This window comes from Trachypithecus francoisi, unplaced genomic scaffold, assembly GCF_009764315.1.
Source record: "Trachypithecus francoisi isolate TF-2019V2 unplaced genomic scaffold, Tfra_2.0 Lachesis_group12, whole genome shotgun sequence".
NCBI lineage: Eukaryota > Metazoa > Chordata > Mammalia > Primates > Cercopithecidae > Trachypithecus > Trachypithecus francoisi.
The window spans coordinates 94,032,962-94,060,056 of NW_022681457.1; the positions used below are offsets into that span (position 1 = coordinate 94,032,962).

At 52.4% G+C, this 27,095-nt stretch overlaps 1 protein-coding gene across 1 annotated transcript; it reads left to right on the forward strand.

Moving 5' to 3' along the window:
- Positions 1-724: 724 nt before the first annotated feature.
- On the forward strand, positions 725-26,743 carry LAPTM5 (lysosomal protein transmembrane 5). Its single transcript, XM_033227422.1, has 8 exons — positions 725-897; positions 16,631-16,724; positions 17,463-17,539; positions 19,242-19,370; positions 20,106-20,228; positions 21,458-21,553; positions 23,888-23,980; positions 25,279-26,743. Exons 1-8 carry the CDS (start codon positions 811-813, stop codon positions 25,366-25,368), a joined length of 789 nt encoding a protein of 262 aa, XP_033083313.1. The 5' UTR covers positions 725-810; the 3' UTR covers positions 25,369-26,743.
- Positions 26,744-27,095: the final 352 nt, after the last annotated feature.

Genomic DNA, 27,095 nt, shown 5'->3' on the forward strand with positions numbered 1-27,095 from the left:
GCTTAGTGGTTATTCTTCCGTCCTTGTCTGGAGCCCTGCATGCCTCTTCATAGCCTAGGAAGAACATGCTTCTCCCTGTGGCTCAGGGTGAGGAAGTGGGAGAGAATGCCAGCTCCAGGGAGGCTTCTAGCACCAGTCAGCCTCAGTTAAAATCCTTGTACCTTCATTGACTAGCTGTGTGACCTTGCACAAATAATTTCCCTTCTGCACCTCAGTTTCTTCATCTGTAAAATGGGGATCATAATAGTACTTCCCTCAAAGGATTGAGGTGAGGATGAAAGGAGTGAATCCAGGAGCATGCCTGGAAGAGGCAGGAAATACCTCCTACACAATAGCTATTTTTGCAGCCAGAGAGATCTGGGTTTGAATCCTGCCACCAGTGCTAACTACTGTGTGATTTGGGGCAAGTGCCTTGACCTCTCTGGACAGCTGTTTCCTCATCTGGAAGTGGGCTTGGTAACAGTCCTAGCTTCCAAAGTTGGTAGTGTGCTTCTAGTAAGCAAGGTGTGTGAAACGGCAGAACCCCGGCCCTGGTGCAGAGCAGGGCCTGATGACGGTGTTAGGGTCTGTCCTCCCTGGAACCCCCTCCTGGGAATGGCAGAGGGCGGTGGGGTGCTCTGAGGCAGGCTGCTGCCCTGCCCCCGCTCCCCCTCCCCAGCTGCCCCACCCCAGCTGTGACGACCTTGTCCCTGCCTGTCTAAGGGGCAGGAAGGAAGTGAGGAGGGCAGCCAGCAGCTTCCCCTTTTCTGCCCTGCTCCGGGCACCAGGCTCTTTCCCCTTCAGTGCCTCAGAGGAGGGGACAGCAGCACCATGGATCCCCGCTTGTCCACCGTCCGCCAGACCTGCTGCTGCTTCAATGTCCGCATCGCCACCACTGCCCTGGCCATCTACCATGTGGTGAGTGTGGGGGCCCCGGGTGTGCGTGTGTGCGTGCTTGCGGGAGTGTGCATGTCTGCGGTGACCCCTCATCTACGGAGCCCTGCAAATGAAAGAGCTCCTGCTCTCCACCTCTCGGGGGGACCCTGGGCAAATCCCTGTCCTGCTCTGGGCCTCAGTTTCCTCCTCTGTCAAATGGCTGGGGGGACCCACAGGAGTGAGGAGTAGGGGAGCAGGAATCCACTCTCCAGGCAAATGTAACTGACGTTCACTCCGAGGCTGGCTCTGTTTCTGCCTCTCTGAGATGGGGCACAGCAGCGGCCGGAAGGTTATTTGTGTGCAAAGCCAACAGCAGATGTGAAAGTGCTTTGGAAGTCAGGGATCTTGGAAGGAACGTGGGCTGGGATTGTTTGACCAGGATGTGAGGTCGGCCACAGACACAGCCCCGATTCTTCCCCTGGGGCCTGAATGGAGCCTGGGCCACTCAAGGGGACAAGAAGTGGGCATCACCCGTTTGTGCTTCCAGTGGGAAGGGAGGGGCCGAGTCCTCTTAGCTTCCAGCTCAGTCAAACCACGGCCTTCTGCCTACCAAAGAGAACTTGCGACCTGTGCTAATAATTAGGGTAACTTGCCCGGCCCAAGCTCCTGTTGGGCAACTTGTGAAGTCACGGCTGTCCCTGGTTCCTCCTTTCCTGGTAACTCACAGTGTGATCTTGGGCAAGTCACAGTGCCTGGGGGCCAAGGCTCCCCCTCTGCCTGGGGTGGCTGAGGGTCAGGGTCCTTGTACTGTCCTGCCTAGACCCACCTCACCTCCAAACTCCTGGCCACACCCATCTCCCCTAGACCCAGGCGACTTCCTCCTGGGGTGACTCAGGGCCTGTGGTTGGTTAACAGTTTTCTCATGAGTCTGGAAGGGCTTCCTCAAAATTAGCCTAGATCCACATGCTGCGGTGGGCTGCTGCACACTCAGACCTGCCTGTATCTGCTTCCTGTCACAGGCAGGGCAGGCAGAGCTGTGGCAAGAGCCCAGCCTTCAGGGGGGTGATGCTGTTCAGTGGTTAGCGCGCGGCCTCTGGATGCGGACTTCTGCATGCAATTTCTGGCTTCCCTGCTTCCCAGCTGTGCAGCCTTGGGTGATTTACTTAACCTCTCTGAGCCTCAGTTTTCTCATTTAAAAAAATGAGGATGTGAGTTATCATACCCATCTGATAGGGTTTGTTGTGAGGCTCAGGGAGTTGATATATACAAAGCTTGCAGAACCGTGCCTGATGCACAGGTGAGTGCTTTATCATCCGTTGTGCATCAGACATGGCACCTGCTGTCAGCATCCTTGGAGTCAAGCTGTCAGATTTAAGGACTCTAATTTTGGGAGCAGGAACTCAGAGGTTGTCCTGCCCAGCTCCTGCCAATGCAAGAGCTGAGAGAAGCATATCACTCTTTGGGTGTCCCTGTACCCTGTCTTTTAGGCCTTCAAGCTCTGAGACTATGTAGCATTCTTGGAAGGACAGTGTGGCATGCAGGGGCATCTCACAGGTGGCAAGTCCCTGGGTCCTCACCCCAGCCCTGCCACTAACTGGCTGTGTGGGCTCTCTCTGGGCCTCAGTTTCCCTTTTATAAAGTCAAGGGTAAGGTGATGTTGACTGGCTCAGAGGTCTCCAAATCTGATGCCTCCAGGGTCTGGGCAGGCCATGGGAGTGACAGCAGGGGGCAGATGGGCCTGCGGTGACCTGGGGAGCCCTTGCTTGTCCCACCGTGAAGCTGCTCTCTGTTTTTGCTGGTTGTTGCCACAAAGGATTGTGGGCCCTGGCGGCCACTCTTCTGATGTTTGGAGAATAGGGAGCAGGCTTTTGTATCACATCTTCTGATGTTTCAATGCTAGTGATTGGTGCACGGCAGAAAAAAAATCTCGGTGCCAGCCAAGTTGAATCCATTTGCAGGCTGTGTGGGCCCAGAGGCTGCCCTGCAAACCCGGGACTGTGGGGCTGTTAAGGTTTCTTGTTGATCGTGCCATCTGATGTCCTCACCTGTAAATGGTGATGTGATATACGGTCCCTGCTCACAGAGCTGAAGAATGTGTGGGCCCAAGCAATCATGGAAGACTTCTTGGAGGTGGTGCCAGTGGCAAGAGGGAGAGTTTGGTTGTGGGCAGTATGGAAGGGGAGGAGAAACGGGTGAGCAATGGCGTATATGTTTGGCTTCTACAGGGACACAATAGAGACCAACCTGGAGTTTGGGGAGGAGGTGATAAAGGTTTTGAGTGACAAGCTAAGACTTTGGATCGTCCCTGCAGTGTACCATTGATATTTTGGGCTGGATAGTTCTTTGTCATGGGGGAGTGAATTGTGCGTTAGAGGAAGTTCAGCAGCATCCTTGATCTCTACCCACTACATACCAGTAGCGCTGCCCCTCTCTCTACCCTGCCTCTTGTGATAACCAAAAGTGTCTCTAGTTATGGGGCCCAGTATCTCCCAGTTGAGAACCAATGCCTATGAGTGATGAGACGTTCTAGAGCAGAGCAGGCATAAGAACAGAGGGGTGTCCTGGAATCTGTGTGCTCGGCCCAGGTTGTCTCCAGGCTGTGGTCCTCAGTTGACTCCAGTGGGGGGTTATCTTCCTGCACCCCGAAAGAGTCTTCTCTCCTTCCCAGAAAGGGCAGGGCGTGGGGGCTTTCCTGTAGGCTAGCAGGTGTGCTGATAGGACCTTGAGCATCTGAATGGAAAAAGAGAAGCTGTGGTCCAGATGTGTCAATAGCCCATGTTGGCTGTCATCTGGACCCAGCCATGGGTGACGACTCTGCACATCATGAGCTATTTGTGGACTTGGCCCCTCTGGGGAGGGTTAAATTGGGCCCTTGCCATCCTGAGACAGTGCCATGCTCTATTGAGTCATGAGGGTGTTATTACATGAGGGAAACCTGGTCCGCAGCTTTGGGCTCGGGCGTCTTCCTCAGGATGTCACTGGGTTTGTGTAGAGGATTCTCTGGGTCACCCAAACTTGCACACTTTGGGAAGCCAGCAAACTTTCTTTCTTTCTTTTTAAAATTTATTCTTTTTTCCAAAGTTCAGTAACTTGCCCATCTTTTGTTGTTTGTTTTGTTTTGTTTTTGTTTTTAAGAGATGGGGTCTTGCTCTGTCACCCAGGCTGGAATGCAGTGGTGCCATCATAGCTCACCGCGGCCTTGAACTCCTGGATTCAAGTGATCTTCCCGCTTCAGTTTCCTGAGTAGCTAGGATCACAGGTGCATGCCACCATGCCCAGCTAATTTTTACTATATATCTATTTGTAGATACAGTGTCCCACTGTGTTGCCCAGGCTGGTCTCAAACTCTTGGCCTCAAGTGATTTTCCTGCCTTAGCCTCCCAACACTCTGGGATAGCAGGCATGAGCCACTGAGCCCAGCCTAGATAAATTTCTTAAATTGATCTCTTGGGTCCTGGCTTTTTGTCAACCTGAAGCATGTCCTAAGTCAGTGGGAGAAAGTGGGCACCCCCAGAAGACACATTTGCCCAGAAATCTCTTCCTTTCCTGACCCCTCTTCCCCAGGGTGCCCTGAATTCCACTCTTAGAAATGCATTGTTTAGGTTAAAAAACTTAACACCTGCTATGATTTCAACAGTATTGAAACAGGATACGTCAAAACAGGGCGAGGAGGAAATGTGTCTGGGTTCTAGGATGGTGGAAGCTCTATTTTTTCTACTTTTCTGTATTTTCCATATTTGGTACAATGAGCACGTACTCAGAACGGTTTTAGATTTACGAAAAAATTGCAAACACAGTACAGATAGTTCATGCGTCCCCTGTGCCTAGTTCTGCTATTGCTAACATCTCAATATTAGCGATAGAGCACAGTGTGGTGTGTTTGTTGCAATGGGTGAATGAATATTCGTGGGCTGTTATTAACTAAAATCCACGCTTTGCCCCTATTTCCCCAGCTTTCCTCTTACATCCTTTTTCTGTTCCAAGGTTGCATCCAGGATGCCACGTTCCATTTAGTCTTCATGCTTCCTTAGATTCCTCTTGGTATGATGGTTTCTCAGATTTTTCTTGTTTTTGAAAACCTTGACAGTTTGAGGAGTATTTGTCAGGCATTTTGTCAAATGTTCTTCAGCTGGGGTCTCTGGTGATTTTCTCATGATTAGACTGGGAATGTGCTTTTGGGAGGAAGACCACGGAGGTGACATGCCAGTCTCAGAACATCATACTAAGAAAAGGTTCTGCCAACTTGACTCACCACTGTTGCTGGTGACGTTGAGCCCCCGGCTGAGGTCGCTCCCTTGTAAAGTTACTCTTTTTTCTCTCCTTTCCATGCTGTATGTTTTAGAAGGAAGTCACTGTGCTGTTCCAAGTTTGATGAATGGGGAGTTCCGCCCCACCTCCTTGAGGGCAGAGTAGCTACATAAATTACTTAGAATTTCTCAAGGAGATTTGTCTGTACTCCTAGTTTATTATATAAATAAATGATGTATTTGTATCACAGGGACCCAGGGATCTTTACTGTATGCTTTGGGTTATAACTCAATGCTACTTTACTTTGTGGCTCAAGTATACTACTTTTAAATCGGGAAAAATTAAAAAAAATAAATAAATAAGGCTGGGTGTGGTGGCTCATGCCTGTAATCCCAGCATTTTGGGAAGTTGAGGTGGGTGGATCACTTGACGTCAGCACAAAACCCCGTCTTTACTAAAAATACAAATATTAGCTATGCATGATGGCGGGAGCCTGTAATCCAAGCTACTCGGGAGGCTGAAGCAGGAGAATTGCTTGAACCTGGGAGGCGGAGGTTGCAGTGAGCCGAGATCGCACCACTGCACTCTAGCCTGACAGAGTAAGACTCTGTTTAAAAAAAAAAAAAAGGGCTGGCCATAGTGGCTCACGCCTTTAATCTCAGCACTCTGGGAGGCCGAGGCGGGTGAATCACGAGGTGAGGAGATAGAGACCATCCTGGCTAACACAGTGAAATCCTGTCTCTACTAAAAATACAAAAAAATTAGCCAGGCATGGTGGCGGCGCCTGTAGCCCCAGCTACTAGGGAGGCTGAGGCAGGAGAATGGTGTGAACCCGGAAGACAGAGCTTTCAGTGAGCCAAGATCACGCCACCGCACTCCAGCCTGGGTGACAGAGTGAGACTCCATCTCCACAAAACAAACAAACAAACAAACAAACAAAAAACGTAAAGCATTCAAATCATAGTATTTGAAGAAGGAGTCGCTATTGCCCTGACCTTGTGCAGGTAAGTCCCCCCATGTCTTTCTGTGCCCAGTCCCAGGCTGGGATACAGCCCTGACTCATTCATGGCCTCTGCCCTAGAGGGGCCAGTCTGCCAAGGAAAAACTGTGATAAGGACAACAGATGACATTGCTGGCTATGATGGGGGCACAGATGCAGGGCTGGAGGTTGGGATTCTGGAATAGTTTCTTGGAGGACGTCTGAGTCCTAAGGATGAGTAGGGCTTTGCTTGGGCACCTTGGAGAAGAGGCCATGCTGGGCGGGGGGAGTAACATGAACACAGGCTTGAAGGGCAAGGACCCTGTGGTGCTTCAGAGACCTAGGAGGTTTGTCAAACTGGGTTAGTGGGGGTGGCCACGAGGTGTGTGGGGGAGCAGGGTGGAGAGGTCCCCAGGGGTGGGACCTGCCCGAGTCCTTTGCTTTTACAAGCTTCAGAGCTAAGAGGATGGATCTCTGCTCGGTCTGTCAGCTCATTTTGCAGATGGGAAAACAGGTCCAGCAGAGCCCCTTACTTGCTCCAGGACACATGGAGAGGTGGGGCAGGAGCTTCCTTCAGGCCCCACTGCTGGCACACAGGTGTGTGGAATGATCCAGAAAGTGGGCAAATGAGTTCCTTCCCTGGCCCATGGCTGGGGTGGTGTGTCTGTCTGGGAGGCCCTGCCCTCATCCAGCCTCCCACCATTCTTCTTTATGGTCCATTCATTTCTTCTTTATGGTCCAGTTCACAGGAAGCTTCCTCCTCCAGGAAGCTCCCCTGATTTGACCTCCTTAGAACTCCTGGGGCTTTTTTCTCTGCTCCACTTCGGGGACAGTGATTTGTGACTGAAAGGAACACAGGCCTGTCTCCATTACTCACCGGCAATGTGACTTGAGCAGGCAGGCACCTTTGTTATCTGAGGCTTGCTTTCCTTATCTGTAAATGGGGCCAGTGGTCCCTGCCTCAAAAGTGATCATTTGGAGGAGGCCCTAGCGAAGCCGGGTCGGAGCTAGCAGGCAAGTGCCTGAAGTGGGCTATGGAAGAAGAACACAAGGCCCCCGCTTTTTTTTGAGACTGAATCTCACTCTGTCATACAGACTGGAGTGCAGTGGCGTGATCTTGGCTCACTGCAACCTCTGCCTCCCGGGTTCAAGTGATTCTTATGCCTCAGCCTCCCAAGTAGCTGGAATCACAGGTGTGTGCCACCACGCCTGGCTAAGTTTTGTATTGTTAGGAGAGACGGGGTTTCACCATGTTGGCCAGGCTGGTCTCAAACTTCTGACCTCAAGTGATCCACCTGCCTCAGCCTCCCAAAGTGCTGAGATTACAGGCGTGGGCCATCGTGACTGGCCCCACTCCCCTCTTGAAAGTTCATCTTTTTGGGGTTGAAAAATGGGTCCAAACTGCCAGGTGGGGAAAACCCTGGGTGAGAATCTGTTAGAACTTGCCACCTTTACCCCCGATGCCCCTGGGCTGGACAGAGAGGCTGCGTTCTCTGCCACTGCAGCTCTGTGCCCTTTATGGAGGGGTGAGGAGGCTGGTGGGGGCAGGGTGGGAGGTGTAGCCCCTCCTCAGTGTCAGAACTGAGTTGTTCTCCTCACCTCAGGGGTGTGAACCCCAGCTTCTAAAAGCAGGAGGGCCCCATGGCCCATCCCATCGAGTGGGTGGCTGAAGGGCCTAGCCTGGCCTGGCCGAAACTTCTCTGTTTCCAACCTGGCCCCGAGGCCTCCAGGAAATGAGGCTTTTATTTTGGGCCTAGAGCACCCGGCTGAAACCAGGACTTCACTCTGAGCTCACTGTGAGGCGAGCGTTGGTCTCCCAGGGGACCCCACCCTGCCAGGGGAAGTGGCGCAAAGCACCTCCTAATGAGGCGGGAAGCAGAGCCATGAGCTGCACCGCCTCAGCCCTGCGCAGGGGCTGCTTGGGACAAGGCACTCCTCCCCCAGCCTCAATTTCCTCCCCAGTCAAATGGGGATCAGTAACTCCCATTTGTGGCACCGGACAAATGGCAGCTGCCACTGGGGCCGCCATTTTACAGATGAGGAAACTGAGGCTCAGGAGGGCAAGTGACTCTGAAGCCTGTGTTAGATAAAGAATCCGAGTCCAAGTGTCTGCTCCAGGCGGAGGCAGGGAGGGCAGGCTTCCTGGCAGCCATGGGATTGGGTGGGAGGGTCAGTTCTGCCATCCCCAGAGCCTTGTTCTGAGAAGCATAGAGCCCATGTGTAAACAGCTGATTTCAATTCTACCTGCAAAATCAGAAAAGCGTGAGACTCATGTTAGAACCTGTCTCTCAAGACTGGCGCAAGGATGACATGAGAGAGCATGTGGTTGGTCGGCCCTCCCTACCCGCAGGTTCCGCGTCTTGGATTGCAAATTGAAAATACTCAGATGCAGAGCCCGTGATACAGAGGGCCGACTGTGTATGTTCAGAAGAGAACCTGGCATGTAATAAATGCACAATAATAATAGTATCAATACTTATTATCACTGTTGTGGGTCTTTGTTCTGAAGATAAAGGGAGAAGTGATGGTTTGAGAGAATCGTTGGGGGAGTGGAGGAGGCTTCCCCAGATATCTAGGAAGTGGAGGATGACAGGGCCTTGCGTCATACCTGGAGGCCAACTCTGAGCCCCCAACTGGCTGCTCCTAAAGGGAGATTTGATAAGCTACCACCAGCCAGCATACCTCTGCTGCTGGGATTCACTGGCACTGTTTGTTTTTGGGGCAAAGTTAGCCCAGTCACAGCACTTCCTGTGCTGCCCATGACAGCCTCCTCCAGGGCCCTCTGAGCCATCTGAGTCTAGGTTCGCTAGGCTTTTGCATGAGCCATCACGTCTCCTGCATGCTCTTTCCCCTTTCTCTCTAACCCCAGAGGCCCCACCCCTGCCAAACCAGTGGATCCATGTGTTCTCCCAGCCAACTGCTGCCATTTACTGAGGCCTGCTGCGTATTCAGCACATGGATGACGCCAAATCACAGTTCACTAAGAGGAACGTCTTGCGGCTTCCTGAATGCAACTCACACACACTGGCCTCTGCCCATGCCCTTTCCTCTGCCTGGAACACTTTTCCCATTGCTCTTTGGGGGAATCTTCTTCAATATTCACCTCCTCTGAGAAGCCCTCCTTGACCCCCACCGTTGGACCCTGAGCTTTGGGTGTTGACCCAGAGCCCTGTGTGCTGGGTCCCTGGGAGTCGTACCCTCTGGCCTGGATGCTCATTTGGGTCTTGACCCAGCCTGATTCATCTTCATGATCCTGTGGAACCTGGCACAGTAGGTGTCAGCCAATCTCTATGTTATTTTATTTTATTTTTGCAAACCTTTTCTTGATGTGTAATTTACCTATAGAAAAGCACAGTTATCATAAGTGCACATCTTGGTGAGCTTCTACAAGGTGAACACATCCATGTGACCTCCACCCAAACTAAGAAATCAGACAGGACCAGCACCCAGAGGCCCCTAGAGCCCCCTCCTCGCCACTGCCCCGCCCCCACTGACTTCTACCCATCTATGTAGTTCTATATCACATACATCTGTAGAACTACGTAGAAATGAAAATCTGTAGCGCGTGTTCTTTTGCGAGCACTTCTTTCTCCCAACGCTATGTTTGGGAGTGTCATCTGTGTGGTTGCGGGTAGCTAACTCATTTTTTCCATTGCTGTGTATACTCCATTGTATAAATCTACCACAATGCGTTTGCCTGTTTTCCTGCAAAAGAACATTTGGATTGATTCCAGCTTGGGGCTGTTACAAAGAAGGCAGCCACGGCCACCAGGCTCCGTGCTGGGTGTCCACACACAGCCACCGCTGCAGCTCCACTGATGTTTCTGAATCACTGTCTTCAGTGATTTACTTCTCACACCCACTCCGGGAGGTGCATGGATTCTTCTCTCCCTTCTACAGCTGAGGAAATGTTACAGATGAAGTAGCGTGGCCAGGCCAGGATCCCACAGGGGTCGGCGACTGCACTGGGGTTCTCACTGAGGTCTGTGAGCCCCAGAGCCCAGTGGAGGGAGGAGGGGATGAGGTGGAGGTGGGAGGGAGGACGAGGACTGCAGAAGAGTGAAGAAGAGAGAGAAGCAAGGCTCTGGGGAGCTGTAGGCAACCAGGCAGGGCTGCTGCGGAGTGCATGGCCCCAGGAATGGGGGCGTCTAGTGGTATCTGGGCTGGCTAGAGAGGTGGTTGGGGAGATAGAGCTCTTGGGGAGCTGGCCCTTACTGAGCCCCCCATAAGCTCTGACCAGAAGCACAGGGTGGGGGAGGGGAGCTTCCTCTTGACAGTGACACATCTGACTCCCTTCTGACATCCTCCTCCCAGACAACCCGGGGAAATCAGGGTGGGCAGGTGAGGTTGAGGGGACTGAGCTTCAGGGAGGGGCCATAATGATAATGATGATGGCAGAAGTGTGAGGCCATAGGACACAGGGTCAGGGTGAAGCAGCCCTAAGCAGGAGGGGCAAGGGAAGGCTGTGGAACTTGGGACCCATTTGGCAAACTGCATTGTCTGTTGGGAAGGGTTGAGGACAAGCCTGGGCGTGTCTTCTTGTGCAGCTCGCACATTTGGTAGGAGGAGCCAATGAAGTAAACGGACAGGAAAGTGTCCACACTCCAGCTGGCACGATGGGTGCTCACTGAAGGCTGGGTTCTTTCCCTGTAACCTTTACCTCCCTGAAAATCTCAGAGGGTGGGTCTCTGCCTGCCTGCTTCTGAGACGGTGGGTCCTGGGCATCAGAGAGTGTGAGAGAGTGGGCCTGTTCTTCTGCAGAAGGGACCGGTCTTTGAACCCCAGAATTGGGGGTTCTGGTGTCATCACCACCATGCCCATGATCTTCCTTATCACCATCCTATCCTAATGTCCCCACTGCCATCACCTCCATCACTGTCACCAGCATCACCAGCAGCATCTCTGATCATCACTGTCATCACCATGCCAACTCCAACAACATCCCAATAGCCACTCCCTGTCTCACATGGTCACCATGGCCAGTGCCTCCCGGGTGACATCTGGTGCACTGTTTACACGGCATCCCCTCTGGCACCGCCATCCTTATTGCCCAGCCATGTTCGGCACTGACCCCATTGTCCCCACCTTCCCTGATTTCCCTCCTCCAGCCCCTGCCCCCATTCTTTTAGCTCAACCTGTTGCTTGCTCCTCAGAGCCACCAGAAAAAGAAACAAAGCCCCCTGCCCCCTGGCCACTTCCCCACTGGCCAGCTTGGGGAAGCTGTGTTTGTCATTAAGAAAGAAGTGCTGCATGCAGACGGGAATAAGAACTGAAACCAAAGAGGGGCAGAAGGAAGAGGTGAAAAGCGGGAAAGGAGAGTGGGGGTGGGAAGGGCGGCTGAGCATGGCGGGGACCGCAGCCTGAGCCCGGCTTGGAGGCAGGAGGACAGAGCTGATTTTGACCCTGCAACAGTTTTGGTGTGTGACCTTGGGCTGGTCGCTGTCTCTCTCTGGGCCATACTTCCCCACTGGTAACATCCTCCTCTCAGGGAAGAGACACTCCTGCACCTTCTGAGTTTCCCTGGAGAGACTGAAACACACCTGCATTGCCAAGGCCTGTAGCCTTGCACATGACGTCCCCTCTTTTGGAATGCTTTCTTCTCTTCTGTGTTGGAAAACTCCTACTTATCCTTCAAAACCATGCTCGTGGGTTTCCTGTTGGTGAAACTCTTCTTAAGTTTTTTAGATAGCAATGCATTATCCCTCATCCAGGACCCCCAAGCCCCATGCGTGTCCTTTGTCATGACTCAGCACACCATTCACGCATTGAGTTCCCTGGAGACTGAGACACCGGCACGTCACAGTCAGTGGCTTGTCTAGACAGAGTTGGAGGTGGTGGGTGCTCAGAGGGTGTTTACTGAGAGGTAAACATGCCCAGAGGTACCAAAAACCACCACCCAACTGTGCTTGCTTGTGGTGCACCTGCTGTGTGCCCGGCTCTGTGCACCGCATGATGCCATTTGACCTCAGCAATCCTGTGAGGCAGGTCAGTGATTAACCCCATTCCTCAGATGAGGAGCCGAGGCCCAGAGAGGTCAGTGGCTGGCTCAAGGGTGCAGAGCTCAGCTGGGGCCTGGGGCCGTCTGACTCCAGCACCCCAGCTCTTATCTTCATGATCTCACCAGCATAGAATGAAGGGACAGTGGGTTAAAAGATGCTGTAATAGGGGAACAGGTGGGTGAGGGCATGCTGTCTGCCTGGGCATTGTTGGAGGAGAGAAGCCTTGTGCCTGTCGTGGGAAGGCTTGGGTTCCAAGGTCACAGCCCAGCTGGGCTCTCAGAGCTTAGGGAGAAGGCAGTGCTGTGTCCAGGTGGAAACCAGGGGCATGAAGGGAAAGCAAGGGCTGGGGGCTTGGAAATTTTTTTTTTTTTTTTGAGATGGAGTCTCGCTCTGTCGCCCAGGCTGGAGTGCAGTGGCCGGATCTCAGCTCACTGCAAGCTCCGCCTCCCGGGTTTACGCCATTCTCCTGCCTCAGCCTCCCGAGTAGCTGGGACTACAGGCGCCCGCCACCTCGCCCGGCTAGTATTTTGTATTTTTTAGTAGAGACGGGGTTTCACCGTGTTAGCCAGGATGGTCTCAATCTCCTGACCTCATGATCTGCCCGTCTCAGCCTCCCAAAGTGCTGGGGTTACAGGCTTGAGCCACCGCGCCCGGCCAGCTTGGAAATTTTGGCTCTCTGCATACTCTGTAGGTCATCCAGGTACTTTCCAGGAATTACCAATAGCTGTTGGTTAGGGACATGGGTGGGGCAGTGAGGGCCTTCTGAGGGGTAGGGTGCTGGCCCTGGGGTGGCTGGGGGTGGAGGACTGTGGGCAGCCTGGGTGAGATGTCCTGCAGTGTGTAGGAGCTCCACCCCACTGACCCTCCTGCGGTCTGTCATCCCAATGGCCCCAGGGGAAAATGAGGGTCTCTTCTCATTGACCAAAGGCAAAAACTGAGGCCAGGGAGAAGCCAGAACCTGACCAGGGCCACACAGCAGTGAGGCAGTGGAGGAGGCCTCCTGCTCCTCAGCTCTGGTCTCCTGAGCTCTGAGGGGCTGGGGCTTGGCTGCCAGGGAAGAGTGGGCAGATGGCTGGAGAGATTCTGGAGTCCCAGGGCAGCCAGCCCAGCCTTGTGGGAAGCCCCGGACCCCAGGAGAGAGGCAACAGGGTTCACACCCCAGCCGGGCCACGTGACACAGGACATGTGAGTTCTGTCTCAGCCTCCATTTCCTCATCTGTAAAACAGGAAAATGTTGCCTCTTTTGTAAAGTTTTGGGAGATTGAAGTGCAAGCCTGTGTGTGCAGGTCTGAGCACACAGTAGCTGCTGAATAAATATGAGTTCCTCTCCATTCTGTGTCCTAGAGAGCAGCATGGGTGCCTGGAGCTGAGCTTCCTTCCTTTCTCCTGGGTCAAGGACTGGCATCTTCGTGGAAGGTCGGGGCCCTGCAGAGTCTGAGTCAGGCTCTGAGGTTGCCTCGCTCTGTGACCGTGGGCCGGTCCCTGCTCTCTATGAGCCTCGTGGGCCACCCGGCAATGGGGACAAAGTCCTCCCCCGTCCCCTGCCTCAGGGTTGTTGAGAAGGTGAAATAGGGGGAGAGTGAGCTGGGTTTTAAGTGCAGGTGGTTTTCACAAAAGTAGAAATACCTCTGGTGTCTGGTGCTCAGGCTGAGGGGAGGGAGGGGGGACTGCAGAGGGAGAGGGGATGGGGGCACCTCTCTGCCTCCACTGAGGCACTGAGGGAAGGGTCAGGCCTCAGGCAGAGCTGGGTGGCTGGGAGATTCTGGGCAGTGGAGGGAATTGGCCAAGAATTGAACCTTAGCCCTACTTATGACCAGCTGGGAGACCTTGGGCAAGGCCCTGGACCTCCCTGAGCTGCACTTTCTTCATCTGTGAAATGGGAGTGAAAGTATTAAGAATAGTCCCTTTGCTGAGTAGAGGGAAGATCACGTGGCATGGAGTTAGGCTATACAAATGTCCCCTTCTTCCCCTGGGGTGGTTGGAGGGGTTGCAGGGCAGTGAGGCATGCTTGGAGGAGAACAGAGGAGTTGAGAGGGGAGTTGAGGATTAGTAGAGGTCTCTAAAGTCAGGTAATGTTCAGGGTGACCTCATGGCCTCAGGATGACAATATCAAAATTCTAAATTTTTCAATCATACAATTTTTTAATTTCTGGAAATTTTTTAGTAGCTGTTTTATGATGTTCATGATAAACTAGGACAGTAACACATTCCTGTAATTTAGAAAGAAAGGAAAATAGAGGCGTGTGTTCAAAAGGTTTTACTGACATAGGTGCATGATCAAAATATCTAAGTCCTCCCCGGGGTTCAGGCTAGCAGGGCTCTGAGGCATTTTGGGGGTCAGGGGAATGGGAAGGCATCAGAACAGCACTGGGAGACTTGGGCTCCCCCCTCAACTTGCTGTGTGTCTTTGGGCAAGCCACCTAATCTCTCTGAGTTTATAAAACAAGCAGAGGGAGCTTATAAAACAAGTAGATGTAGGCTCCTTCTAGCAAGGAGAGGTTGAGATGATCTGATTCTAGGCTTCGTTCCAGATCTCAGATACTCCTGGAATCTTGAGACTTTGAAAGTCTTCTCGTTTCACAGCTGGCTGATGCTCATGGTCCTTCTCTAAGCCCAGCTGTGACTCATCTGTGATCTGCTTACATACTCCCAGGAACAGGGAGCTCACCACTTCACAGGACACCCCGTTCTGTGCTGGACGGAGCTGTCATCTGGCTCCCTTTCTCTTTCTCTCGTTCAAGGTGAAACTGAGAGGAGAGGGGCTGCGGCTTGGCCTTTGGGGACTGAGGAAGGAGTTTTTCTTTCAGGGCTGTTTCCTCTGAGTGTTAGCCACAGCCCTCACCACACCTGCCTTCTGCTCAGGGTGCTCTCGACTTTCATGATGAGACAAAGCCTTTCCAGCTCACTCTCCAGCAGGTAGAGGGGGCAGTTAGAGCATGCACCATGCTCCTGGTACTACTGCCCAACCACGTAAGCTTGTCCCAGCCAAAAGCAGATTCTGTTTGCTGGGCACCCCCTGCCAGTCTCTGAGCTCAGTGTTTTGTAAATATAATGCAATTTAATCCTCACTGAATCCAGTGATTGCAATTTTCCAGATGAGGCAACTCAGAGAGGTTAAGAGACTTGCCCAAGGTCACACAGTGATCTGGATTCAAATCCCTCTTGATCTGGAGCCCAGCTCTTCATCACTCTTCTGTTCAGTCGCTTTCCACGCCCCTAAACAGGATGTAATGTGGCAGGAAGACAAGTTGAGACCTGTGTCTGAGCTAAAAAAAAAAAAAAAAAAAAAAAACAACCCACACAGTCAGCAAGGGGGAAACAGATGGTGGGTAGCTGGTTGCCTGTCAGCTGAGCATAAGTTACCAGTGCAGGGCTGCCTAGAAAGCCAATGTAAACTTAGGGCCATATTAATAGAGATAGGGCACCCACTAGAAGGGAGGGGACAGTCTTCTTGTTCTTTATATGGGCAGAGGGTACCTGGAGAACTGCGTGTGTGTCGTAGGGCAAGGGTGGAGGGCTTGTTGCAAGGACATGGACACACATAAGGCTGTGAGTTCCCCATGGCTGGAAGCACTTCAGTAGAGGCTGCATGGCACAGGATTCCTGCACTGGTTGGTGGGAGGCGTGGACAAGGTGATCTCCAAGGTTCTTTCAAACTGCAGTTTTGTGGCTGAATTTTGGTGGTTTCTAGGTCCACCCCAACACTCTGGCCTATCAGATTCGCCCCTTCCCCATCATTCTTAGCAACGGTCCTCTGAGAGTGTGGGGTTCATTCATTCATTCATTCATTCATTCAACAAATACAACAGGTAGGGGAATGAACAAAGAGACACACAGGCTTTCCCTGCCTGGAACCTACAGTCGAGTGGGGATAACAGTAATAATAATAGCACAGACTGAGTGCTTACTATCTGCCAGGTACTTTAAGTGAATTATCCCATCTGGCTCCACCACAATCCTATGAGGAAGATGTTATTATTCCCTGAGGGGCCATGGGAGACGGGGATTGAGGGTTAGATGCTCTCCAGGGCCCTCCCGGGCCTGTGTTGATGATTCCGGGAACCTGAAGCTCTATGATGCTCTCTGATCCCCAGAGCCTGTTGTTACAGAAAGGGGTGCAGCGGAGGGGCCTTCGGCTTCTACCCCCTACCCCACCCCTTTAAGCCTGACCTTCAATAGTAACAGTTACCAGTCTTACTGAGAGCCGGACCTAAGGGCTCTCCTGGGATAGTCTCATTTACTCCTCACGGTAGCCTCCTAAGGAAGTTACTAGTATTATCCCCATCTTGCAGATGGGCAAACCAAGGCATATAGAAGTCAAGTAGCTTGCCCAGGGTCACACAGCTGGAGAGAGGAAGATCCAGGATTCTGAGCATGGGCTGTCTATGTAAAGGCCACTCTTTTGTCTGGGATACCCTACTGACCTAGCATGCCATCCACTCCAGGATCCTCACTACTGGCTTCCCTGCTGTACACCACTAAGGTGGGAAGAGCTGGTCAGGGGGCCGTGATGCAGGCTCAGCTGACTGAAGCTTTGCTTTGCCTCCAGATCATGAGCGTCTTGTTGTTCATCGAGCACTCCGTAGAGGTGGCCCATGGCAAGGCATCCTGCAGGCTCTCGAAGATGGGCTACCTCAGGATCGGTAGGTCCAGGGGACGCCGGTGGAGTGGCGGGGGGAGGAGGACAGGGAGGGCCCTGGCCAGGGATAGCCAGGCTGGGGTTGGAGGCCCTGTCACCTCTCCATGGACGATGGATGACCTCTGGCAAGTGTCTTCCTTTCTTGGGGCCTCGGCTGTTTCATCTGCAAATGGGGATGTTCCACCTGACGCCACCCACATATGCAGGTGGTGAGAGCAGATGGAATGGCACTTTGCAAACCCCCACCAGCTGGTAAAGGTGACAGCCTCACTCTTCTGCTTAAAGCTGTCAGTGGCTGCTCATCACACTAGAATAAAATGGAAACTCCTCACCATAGGATCCAGCCCCTGCCCACTTCTCTGACAGCATCTCTCTGTGATTCTTCGCCCCACACCTTGCTTCAGCCACACTGACCTCAGCAACCTTGTCCCTGTCTCAGGCCAACTCCTCATTGCTCTCAGGCCACTCCCCAGGGATGCCTTCCTCAGCCTCACCCTGGCTGAAGTGGACCCCAACCTGCACCTCCAGCCCAACACCCTCTGTCGCATCCTCTTGTGCTACGCGGAATGTTCTGCTTTTGTCTTTGTATCTACACCAGACTGAGGACTGCGTGAGGGCAGGGCCTGGGCTTTCCTGTGCACCCTCATGTCCCCAAACCAGTGGTTCCTCAAGTGTCTTCCTGGGAGCCTGGCTGGGGTACTGGGGGTACCCCGAGCGCCTCACTGCTCTCCTTGCCTTTCAGCCGACCTGATCTCCAGCTTCATGCTCATCGCCATGCTCTTCGTCATCAGCCTGAGCCTGCTGATCGGTGTGGTCAAGGTGAGGGCTCAGGAGCCCCGCTGCCCCCGCCCCTTCCTGTTATTCACACCCACTGATGGGCAGTGCGGGGTGATGAGAGGGTGGGAGGCGGGTGTGTTCGGAGGTCCTACCTACATGCTGGAGATCTTCACACTTACCTTTTGGAGAACCATGTTTCTCCCTGAGATTCTCTGGGCTGGTGACCTTGGTTCCCTGGTAACATGAGCCTCCACAGGGCCGGGCATGGTGGGCTATGCTGGTCACCGACACTTCGGTGAGAATTAGCTGATGACTCACATCCTTTTAAATGGCAGGTGGAAGCAGGGAATTTGGAGAGTGAAAAGAGGAAGTGTTTTTTCTGGGGGTGAGGGAGGGGAGAAAGCACTGGATTTTGTAAGGGATGAGAGGAGCCGAAGCAGGAGGAAAGTAGGATGCATGCAGCTCTATCCATGCAGTGACAGGTGCCAGCACCCTGAGGGGGACCTATGCCCTGGAAGGCCCCCAGAGAGCTCATAATCTAACTGGGGAAGATGGGCCCTCAGAGAGACAGGGACAGTCTAGTGTGACAACGAGGGGCTCCTGGGCCCAAGGCAAATCTGGTGGGAGAATTGAGATGGGCTGCAGCTCAACCCCCTGCAGAAGAGGAAGCCGCTGTCCCTTGGTCCCCAGAAAGGCAGGAAGCCAGGGCCTCATCACATGGCCATGAGAGTAGGATCCAGAAAGAGGGTCCTTCCTGTGCAGACAGGGGCCTGGCACTTGCAGGGCCAGAGGAGTGGGGTGATGATTTGGTGCTGGTTTGGAATGCATACAACCTGCCTAAAATGCCAACACCCACTTCCCTTGCTAACACCCACTGTGTCTTGGAACCCATGCTCCCCGGGGAGGCCGTTTGCATTGTGCAGGGTGGCTCTGGGTGCTTGTGCAGAAACTCAAATGGTTCAGCGAGGGAAGTGGAGAAATGGAGCAAGTGGTCCCTGAAGACTCTGAGATCAGTCAAGGTTGTTCTGGTTGCCTCCTGGGTGATTTTAAATGACCACATGAGACACCAGGAAACCCCTGTTTCCGTGATTTTGTCCCCAGCTGTGAGAACATATGAATGAATACTGGTAACGGTGATCACTTGCTTTCAATTGAAGGAGAGGGATTTCAGCCTCTTCCTGGCAGGGCCTCTTACTGTGACTTTGGATCCCTGGGAGTGGCCCGCAGAGGGAGGTCCAACTGTATGTGGGGTGGTGGTGGGGGAGATGGGGGCGTGGGGGGCCGGGGTTCTCTGCTGCCTCTGGGCCTTCGCTCATGTCGGTCCTTCTGCCTCCAGTGCCCCACCCCTCCCTCCTGCTCGCTCCTAGTCTCCTTCCCCGATCTAGCCCTGGTGTCCCCAACTCCAGCAAGTCCTCTCTGATCCCCTCTCCTCTGTAAAAAGTGCACAAAGCCCTTCCTTGCTGGGTTCTTGTGAGCAAATTGAGTCAAATCCTGCTCTTTGAGCCCTGATAGATGGGGACAGTTCCCTTATGTCTCCTGGGACACCAAGACTCCTCTCATCCAGCACCTGGGTCTTATCCACTCCCTGTCCCCAGAGTGTCACTCAGAGGAAGGTGACCTCAACTGAAGAGGGCAGGGAAGATTTGGGAGAGGGTGGGAAGGGGATGCATGAGGCTATCAGGCTGGGTGGGGGAGTGTTGGCTGCATGCAGGGGACACTTGATGGTGTTGGGCCTACCTTTCAGAACCGGGAGAAGTACCTGCTGCCCTTCCTGTCCCTGCAAATCATGGACTATCTCCTGTGCCTGCTCACCCTGCTGGGCTCCTACATTGAGCTGCCCGCCTACCTCAAGTTGGCCTCCCGGAGCCGTGCTGTGAGTACCCAGCCCCCACCTCTCACCGGACAGCAGACCCCAGGCCTGGCATGGGAGATGGGTGGGGGCCAGACAAGGGCCCTGGGCTCAGGCTGGGGAGGGTAGGAGCCCTCTTCCTGGCTGGGGTCTTGACCCAGTCTCTGAGTCCCTCCACATTGCCCCAAGTTTCTTCCTCTGTGGAATGCACCTGCAATCACATCTCACCAGTCTGCCTTATGAAGGTTAAATGAGGAACACGCACATTGGGGGGTGCAGCCCATGGTCAGCACTTGGTCAGTGCCGCTAGGAGTGAACTGACACCTGAGGAAAGGGCACATGTGCTTTTAGGCCCCCAGCCCCCAGTGTTATTCCAAGTTGAAGAAAGGAAGAGAAGGATGATTCATGCCAGTGAGTGTCCACTGTGGAGTGGCTTGAGGGCTGCTACCAGTCAAGGACACAGTCCCCCAAAGTTGCTTTTCTCACTTTCCCCAACTGTTGTCCTTGAAGAGACTGAGGGACTACATCGTGGAAGGGCCCTGGTCCGGGAGTCTGGAGACCCTGGTTCTAGTCCCCGGTCTGCCACCAGCTCTTGGTATGAACATTTGTGTGTTCACGTCTCTCTGTGTACAGGGGATGAGAGTCGATGATGTCTGTAGCTGAGATGCTCTCTCAAGTGAGGGCCTACTATGTGCTGCTCAGTAACTGGGACTTTAATTGCTGCTTCTTATTCCTCCTCCTTGTATTTGTCCTCCCCAGAGCCCCTCCAAGTTCCCCCTGATGACGCTGCAGCTACTGGACTTCTGCCTGAGCATCCTGACCCTCTGCAGCTCCTACATGGAAGTGCCCACCTATCTCAACTTCAAGTCCATGAACCACATGGTGAGTCTGGGGCAGGGGTCCATGCCCATTTGCTGGCTGTGTGGCCTTGAGCAAGTTACTTCATGTCTCTGTGTGCCTGTGGTTTAGGCCGGGTTCCCTGGAGCTGGAACCTGGGAGGAAGATTCTTGTGCTGGTGATGTATTGAGGGAGCCCTCTCAGGAAGAAACTTGTGAGGAATGAGGGAAGCAGGTTTGAGAAAAGGAGGAAACCAAGCAAAGACGTGGCTGTAGGAGCAGCCCTGCATGATCCCAGAGAGGGCCTTGGTGTGTGAATTGCAACACAGACATAATATCCGTTTTTATTGCTATCTAATGAATTATCTCTAAACCATGGCTTAAAGCAATAAACATTTATTATTGCACACAGTTTCTGAGGATAAGGAGCTTGGGAGTGGCTTAGCTGAGTTCTTCTGACTCAGGGACTCTGGTGGGCTGCACCCAAGATGGTCCCTGGGCCTGTGGACAACTGAGGGCTTGATTGGATCTGAAGGATGCACTCCCGGTGGCTCACTCACAGGGTGTGGGCTCTTTGTCTAATTCCTCGTCGTGTGGACTTGTAGTAGTGATGCTTGAGTGCTCTCCTGACATGGCTGCTGGCTTCCCCTGCGGGAACGATGTAAGAGATAAGCAAGGAGGAAAGGCAGTGTCTTTTACGACTTCCATCACTTCTGCCACACTCTGTTAGTTAGAAGTGAGTTGCTAAGTCCAGCCCACACTCAAGGGGACAGGAAATAAGCACAACCTTTAGAAGGGAGGAGTCTCAAAGAATGTGTGGTAATATTTGCAAATGACCACAGAGGCAGTCTCACCTAAGGCGAGTTCCTCCGCATCAGTCATTGGTTTCAAGCTGCCCCTAGAGGAGGGAATGTAACCTCCCAGGTACTAGTGGATTAGGTGGTCCCTAGCAGCCAAAATGATCTTCTAGAGAAGGGCATAGGTGTGGCCCATGGGCAGCTGACACCTGCCAGCTGGGGATGGGTGGGTGCACCAGCCTGGGAAGCAGATCTGGAGGTAGTAGCCACTTGGCTTTTCTTGGTTCGCCCGTCAGTGGGATGGGGCTGAGGGTAGCACCTGCTTCCCAAGGCTGCTGTGGCAGTCGACCAAGGTGACGGCTGTGCCACACTGTGCTCCTGTGTGTGTGGAGAGTGGGATCATTATTCCTGGATGTGTGGGTGCTGTTGGAATTCCTTATGTCCAGAGACATTGATGTGGCTCCCAAATCTGTTGCAGAATTACCTCCCCAGCCAGGAGGATATGCCTTATCACCAGTTCATCAAGATGATGATCATCTTTTCCATCGCCTTCATCACCGTCCTTATCTTCAAGGTGAGTGGACCCCTGCCCTGCGGCTCTGGGAGGAGTAGTGAGGCGTGCTGGGCCCAGGCCCACCCATGCCAAGCTATTAGAAGGCAGGGACACATATCCTCCATGCCTCCTCTCCTGCTTTTAGCTCCTTTCTCTTGCTATCCCATGCCAGCTCCTTTTACTTTACTTGGGATCCTCCGAGACAGCCCATTTAGGGGATGTGAATCCATGAAGGCCACCTGTGTTCAGATGTCTAATTCCAGCTGTCCGGAATTAGATTTGGACTGGCCTGAGTTTGAATCCTAGCCCCACTGTCACTAGCTGTGTGCTTGGTCTTCAGCAAGTCACTTCTCTCTGGGCCTCAGGGGCATGAGTCTTACTTTGCCTATGTTATAGTTTTATGTAATTTAGGCATCAAAATGTGCCTAAGATCATGTTAATAGAGGTTTGGTGATGAGAAGGAGGGAGGGGAATGGTCTCATTCTTCTCTGGGGTGGTCAGGCCCAGGGATAGAGTCCAGTTTCAGGTCCCAGGTCTGAGTGATGGTGAAGCACCAGAGTGTGTTCACAGCAGTGCAACAATGTGAAGAGACAGGAAAATGTACCATCTTAGGAAGTCAAAACCCCCCCACAAAACCCAACAAAGACCTGAGTGCTATTCAGCATGGAAAATAGAGGACTCAAGGGGGACATGACTGCTGTTTCGTAACACCTGAAGAACTCTCGTGGGGAATTTTGTGGGATCCTAGAGGCCACAATGGGGGCCTGTGGCCTGAAGCCACAGGGATGCTGATGACCACAGAACAGAAGAAAGGGCTTTTAAAGTGTTCTTTTCTGATTATAAAAGTAACATAGGTCATTGTAGAAATTAAAAAACTATAGATGAGCTGGGTGTGATGGCTCACACCTGTAATCCCAGTGCTGTGGGAGGCCAAGTTGGGAGGATTGCTTGAGGCCAGGAGTTCAAAACCAACCTGGGCAACATAGCAAGATTCTGTCTCTACAAAACATAAAAAAAAAAAAAAAAAAAAATTAGATGGATGTGGTGGCACGTGCCTGTAGTCCCAGCTACTAGGGAGGCTGAGGCAGAAGGATTGCTTGAGCCTAGGAAGTTGAGGCTGCAGTGGGCCATAATCGTGCCACTGTACTCCAGCCTGGGCGACAGAGTGAGAATCTCTCTCTCAAACAAAAACCAAAAAACTACAGATAAGTAGAAAGAAGACAAGCACTCCCCCATCCCCACCCCACACAGAGAACATCACTGCTAACTTGGGGCATTTCCCCCCAGCCTTTCTGTGCTGGTGGGTGGGCGTCTGCGGACTCCAGCTCCTGCTTCCATCTGAGGCCCTGGGCAGTCTCTGCTGTCACCTAATGCCAACCTAGAAACAGAACCTTGCCCCTTTTAACATCTTCTCCAAGGACTGACCTAGCACAAAAGCACTAGTGAGTGTGCAGTGAGAACACTCCGAAGGCTTCATGGGGAAGCCAGTGTGGGGTTTCCATGGCCCTCTCTACTGCAGGACCCCTCCCCAGATCCCACCACACAGCTCTGTCCCCCAGCTCCCCTTCTGTTTTTTATCTTCCAGAATGAGGGGCTTCCCTCTTTGACCCTCATTCTGCCTTGCTGGCCCTCTCCACTGACTTGATTTTCCCTGGGCCTTCATGCCTCATTCTTTGTCACTCAGTACCTCCATATGTCTCCTTGCCCCACCTATGTGCCCAATCAGGGAATCCATCAAACAAGACCTTCCAGTACAGGACCCTCTCCTCCTATTCAGGGGGCATCCTGGGGGTTTTCTGTTGTTTCTTGAGCTCGCCCCTTGGGATTGTACACCCCATTCTGGAAAGCTTCTGCCCAATTCTTACATCAACTTGCATCAGCTGATGGATATGTACCAATTGTTCCTCCTTTATAAACATGGACCAATACTGCACATGCTGTTTTGTAATCTGCTTTAGAAAACAATGTATCAGAAGCAATTTTGAAGAAAATGTGTCCCACCATCAGCTCTGTTTCCAGATGGCCAGGGCTGTCTCGGGAGGTAGTGAGCTCCCGGTCAGTGTGGGCAGTCAAGCAGGAGCTGTGGGACTATTGCCGGGGAAATTGGAGGGAGGGCCAGAAGCCGCCAAAATCCCCTTGCTATGTGGTGTCTATGGGACAATGAAAAGGGCAGTACCCGGAATATTCTGGACTGGCTGGTGAGGAACTCCCACCCAGAATGAGAGGTCTGAGCAGGAGCGGCTGGATGCTGGCTTCTGGAGAGAGTGGTGGCTCCTGCCTGGCATACGTCCTAGGCCTGCTGGAGTGTGAGAAGGACGCTCAGCAAAGCACAGCCTGACCTGGGCCTTTTTCCAGGTCTACATGTTCAAGTGTGTGTGGCGGTGCTACAGATTCATCAAGTGCTTGAACTCGATCGAGGAGAGGAGCAACTCCAAGATGCTCCAGAAGGTGAGTTTGGCTGCAGGTGGGTGCCAGCCTTGCCATTCACTGCCTGTGCCATTTGGGTCGAGTCTCCTTCCCTCGCTGGACCTTGGTTTCTCTACTTGTAAGATGAGGGTTGGAACAGAAGAAATGTGATCTCTTTCAGTTCTGGTAGTCTAAGATTCATTCACTTACTCATTCACTCATTCATTTATTCAGTATTTACTACCTCTCACTCTTTGCTAGTCTCATATCGATTCCAGGGGGCGCAGAGAAAACTAAGATGCCACCTCTGCCTTAGAGGAGTGCATAGTTCAGACACACAGATACAATTACAACTTGGTGTGAAGCACAGGGACAGTAAGCACAGAGGAAAGACCTGGCCTCTTTTCGGGTATCAGGGAAGGCTTCCTGGAGGAGGTGACAGTTGACTGGTCTTGGAGGGACAATGGATATGAGATAGATGGGAAAGGAGAAGGAGGCTTTCTGGGAGGAGAGGATGGGGTGTGCTTAGAAGTAGCTTATTGGAAAGTGATGGTTTAAATTCCTGGTAACTTACTTTCCTCACCGGTAAGGTGGAGATTGTATTAGTTAAGACACTTTTGGTTGCAAGTGGCAAAACCCCAACTCAATCTGACTTAAGGAATTTACTAGCTCATAGAACTTAGCAGCCAAATGTAGGTCTGGCTTGGGCCTGGCTGAATTATGACATCAGGATATGATCTCATCCTCTCCATCTCTTGACTCTACTTTCCTTGATGTTGGCTTCATTTTCAGGAAGCCCGTCCCTTGTGGTGGCAAAATGACTGCCAAAACCCCTAGGCGATATCCCACCCTCTCAGTAATCCCAACAGAAAAAGAAGGTCCCAGGAGTATGTCTGATTGGACCAACTTGGGCCACGTGCCTATCCCCAAACCAAGGACTATAGCCAGGGGGATGGAATTCTACTTTGAGTGGCCAAGTCCAGCCACCCCGCTGGATCTGAGGGATGGGACCAGTTCTTCTGGAGGTATATGGACGGAGAATGTTTTCCCAAGGAAAATGGTGCACTGTTTTCAAAATAAGGGGGACTTGATGCTGAATAGGCAAAGGCAAGTATGTCCACTATAGGGCTGGGAACTGCACCTATCTCATGCAGGCAGTGTCTAGCACATAGCAAACATCCAAGACCTGCCATTCATTATCATCATCATCATCATCATCAGCAGCAGCAGCACCACCAGCATCATTTTGCCAGAGGTGGGGGTTTGGGTCCCATGACCCTGGGTTGGAATTGCAGGTCCTTTTTGACCATACTCAACCCTCATCTCTGTGTCTCTCCCAGGTGGTCCTGCCGTCCTACGAGGAAGCCCTGTCTTTGCCATCGAAGACCCCAGAGGGCGACCCAGCACCACCCCCATACTCAGAAGTGTGACTCTCGCCAGGCCCCAGCCCCAGTGCTGGGAGGGGTGGAACTGCCTCGTAATCTGCTTTTTTGCTTTGGTGGCCCCTGCGGCCTGGGTGGACCCTCCCGCCCCTCCCTGGCAGGACAATCTGCTTGTGTCTCCCTCGCTGGCCTGCTCCTCCTGCAGGGCCTGTGAGCTGCTCACAATTGGGTCAACGCTTTAGGCTGAATCACTCCTCAGGTCTCTCAAAAATTCAGCCCAACAATGCTTGGTTTATGTCAATCAGCTCCGACGCTTGTTTAGACCATCGGTCACTCTAAAGTTGGTGAGTTTGTTAAGCAACTATCGACTTGATCAGTTCAGCCAAGCAACTGACACATCAAAAACCCACTTGTCAGTTCAGTAAAATAATTTGGTCACAACAACAGTCTATTGCATTGATTTATAAATAGTTGTCAGTTCACATAGCAATTTAATCAAGTAATCATCAATTAGCTACCCCATATATAAATATATATGTAATCAATTTCTTCAACTAGCTTGCTTAAATGATAATCAGTTAGCCAACTATGAGTCGTTTAGAATAGTGATAAATAGAATACATAGAATAGTGACGAAATTCAATTTAAAAAACCAAGTTAGCCTCCAAACCATTTCATTCAAATGAACCCATCAACTGGATGCCAACTCTGGTGAATGTAGGACCTCTGAGTGACTGTATAATTGTTAATTCAAATGAGATTCATTTAAACAGTTGACAGACTGTCATTCAATAATTAGCTCCAGGAAATAACAGTTATTTCATCATAAAACAGTCTCTTCAAACACACAATTGTTCTGCGGAAGAGTTGTCATCAACAGTCCAATGCTCACCTATTCAGTTGCTCTGTGGTCAGTGTGGCTGCATAGTGGTTGATTCCATGAAAGGAGTCAGCTCAATCACAGTCATTTTAGTGACGAGCTGCCAGTCCATTCCCCGGCCAGGCTGTCGCTGGCCATCCATTCAGTCGATTCAGTCATAGGTGAGTCAGTTCTGCCTAAGGCTTGTGATCAAGCAAAAATTCAGCCCTGAAGTTGGGCACATCTGTTTGTTGGACTAAACGCACCGGTTAGTTCAGTCAAAGCAGGCAACCCCCTTGTGGGCACAGACCCTGCCACTGGGGTCATGGTGGTGGTAGCAGCCAGGGAGGTTTGGCCCCCACAGCCCTCCTGTGCCTGCTTCCCTGTGTGTCGGGGTCCTCCAGGGAGCGGACCCAGAGGTGGAGACCACAGAGGTAGGGTCTCTGGGGACTGTCGGGGGGTACAGAGGGAGAAGGCTCTGCAAAAGCTTCCTGGCAATACCGCCTTGTGTAATTGCTTTGTGTGCGACAGGGAGGAAGTTTCAATAAAGCAGCAACAAGCTTCTCTCTGGCTGATGTGTTTCTGGAAATACAGTGTAGGGAGGGTGGAGACCAGCCTTCTACCTCCAGCACCCCCAGGACTCACCCACAGCCCCCACACCCACATACACACCCCCCACAACCACACCCACCAACGTACACACCCACACCCCCACACTCACACCAACACCCACCCCCTCACCTAAGCCCCACACCTACACCTACATACATACCCCTCACACACTCCCAACCACACCCACCAAAGTACACCCCCACACCCCCACACTCACACCCCCAACACCCACTCCATCACCCCCACCCCACCTACACCTACATACACACCCACATAGACACCTGTCACACACTCAGCCCCCACA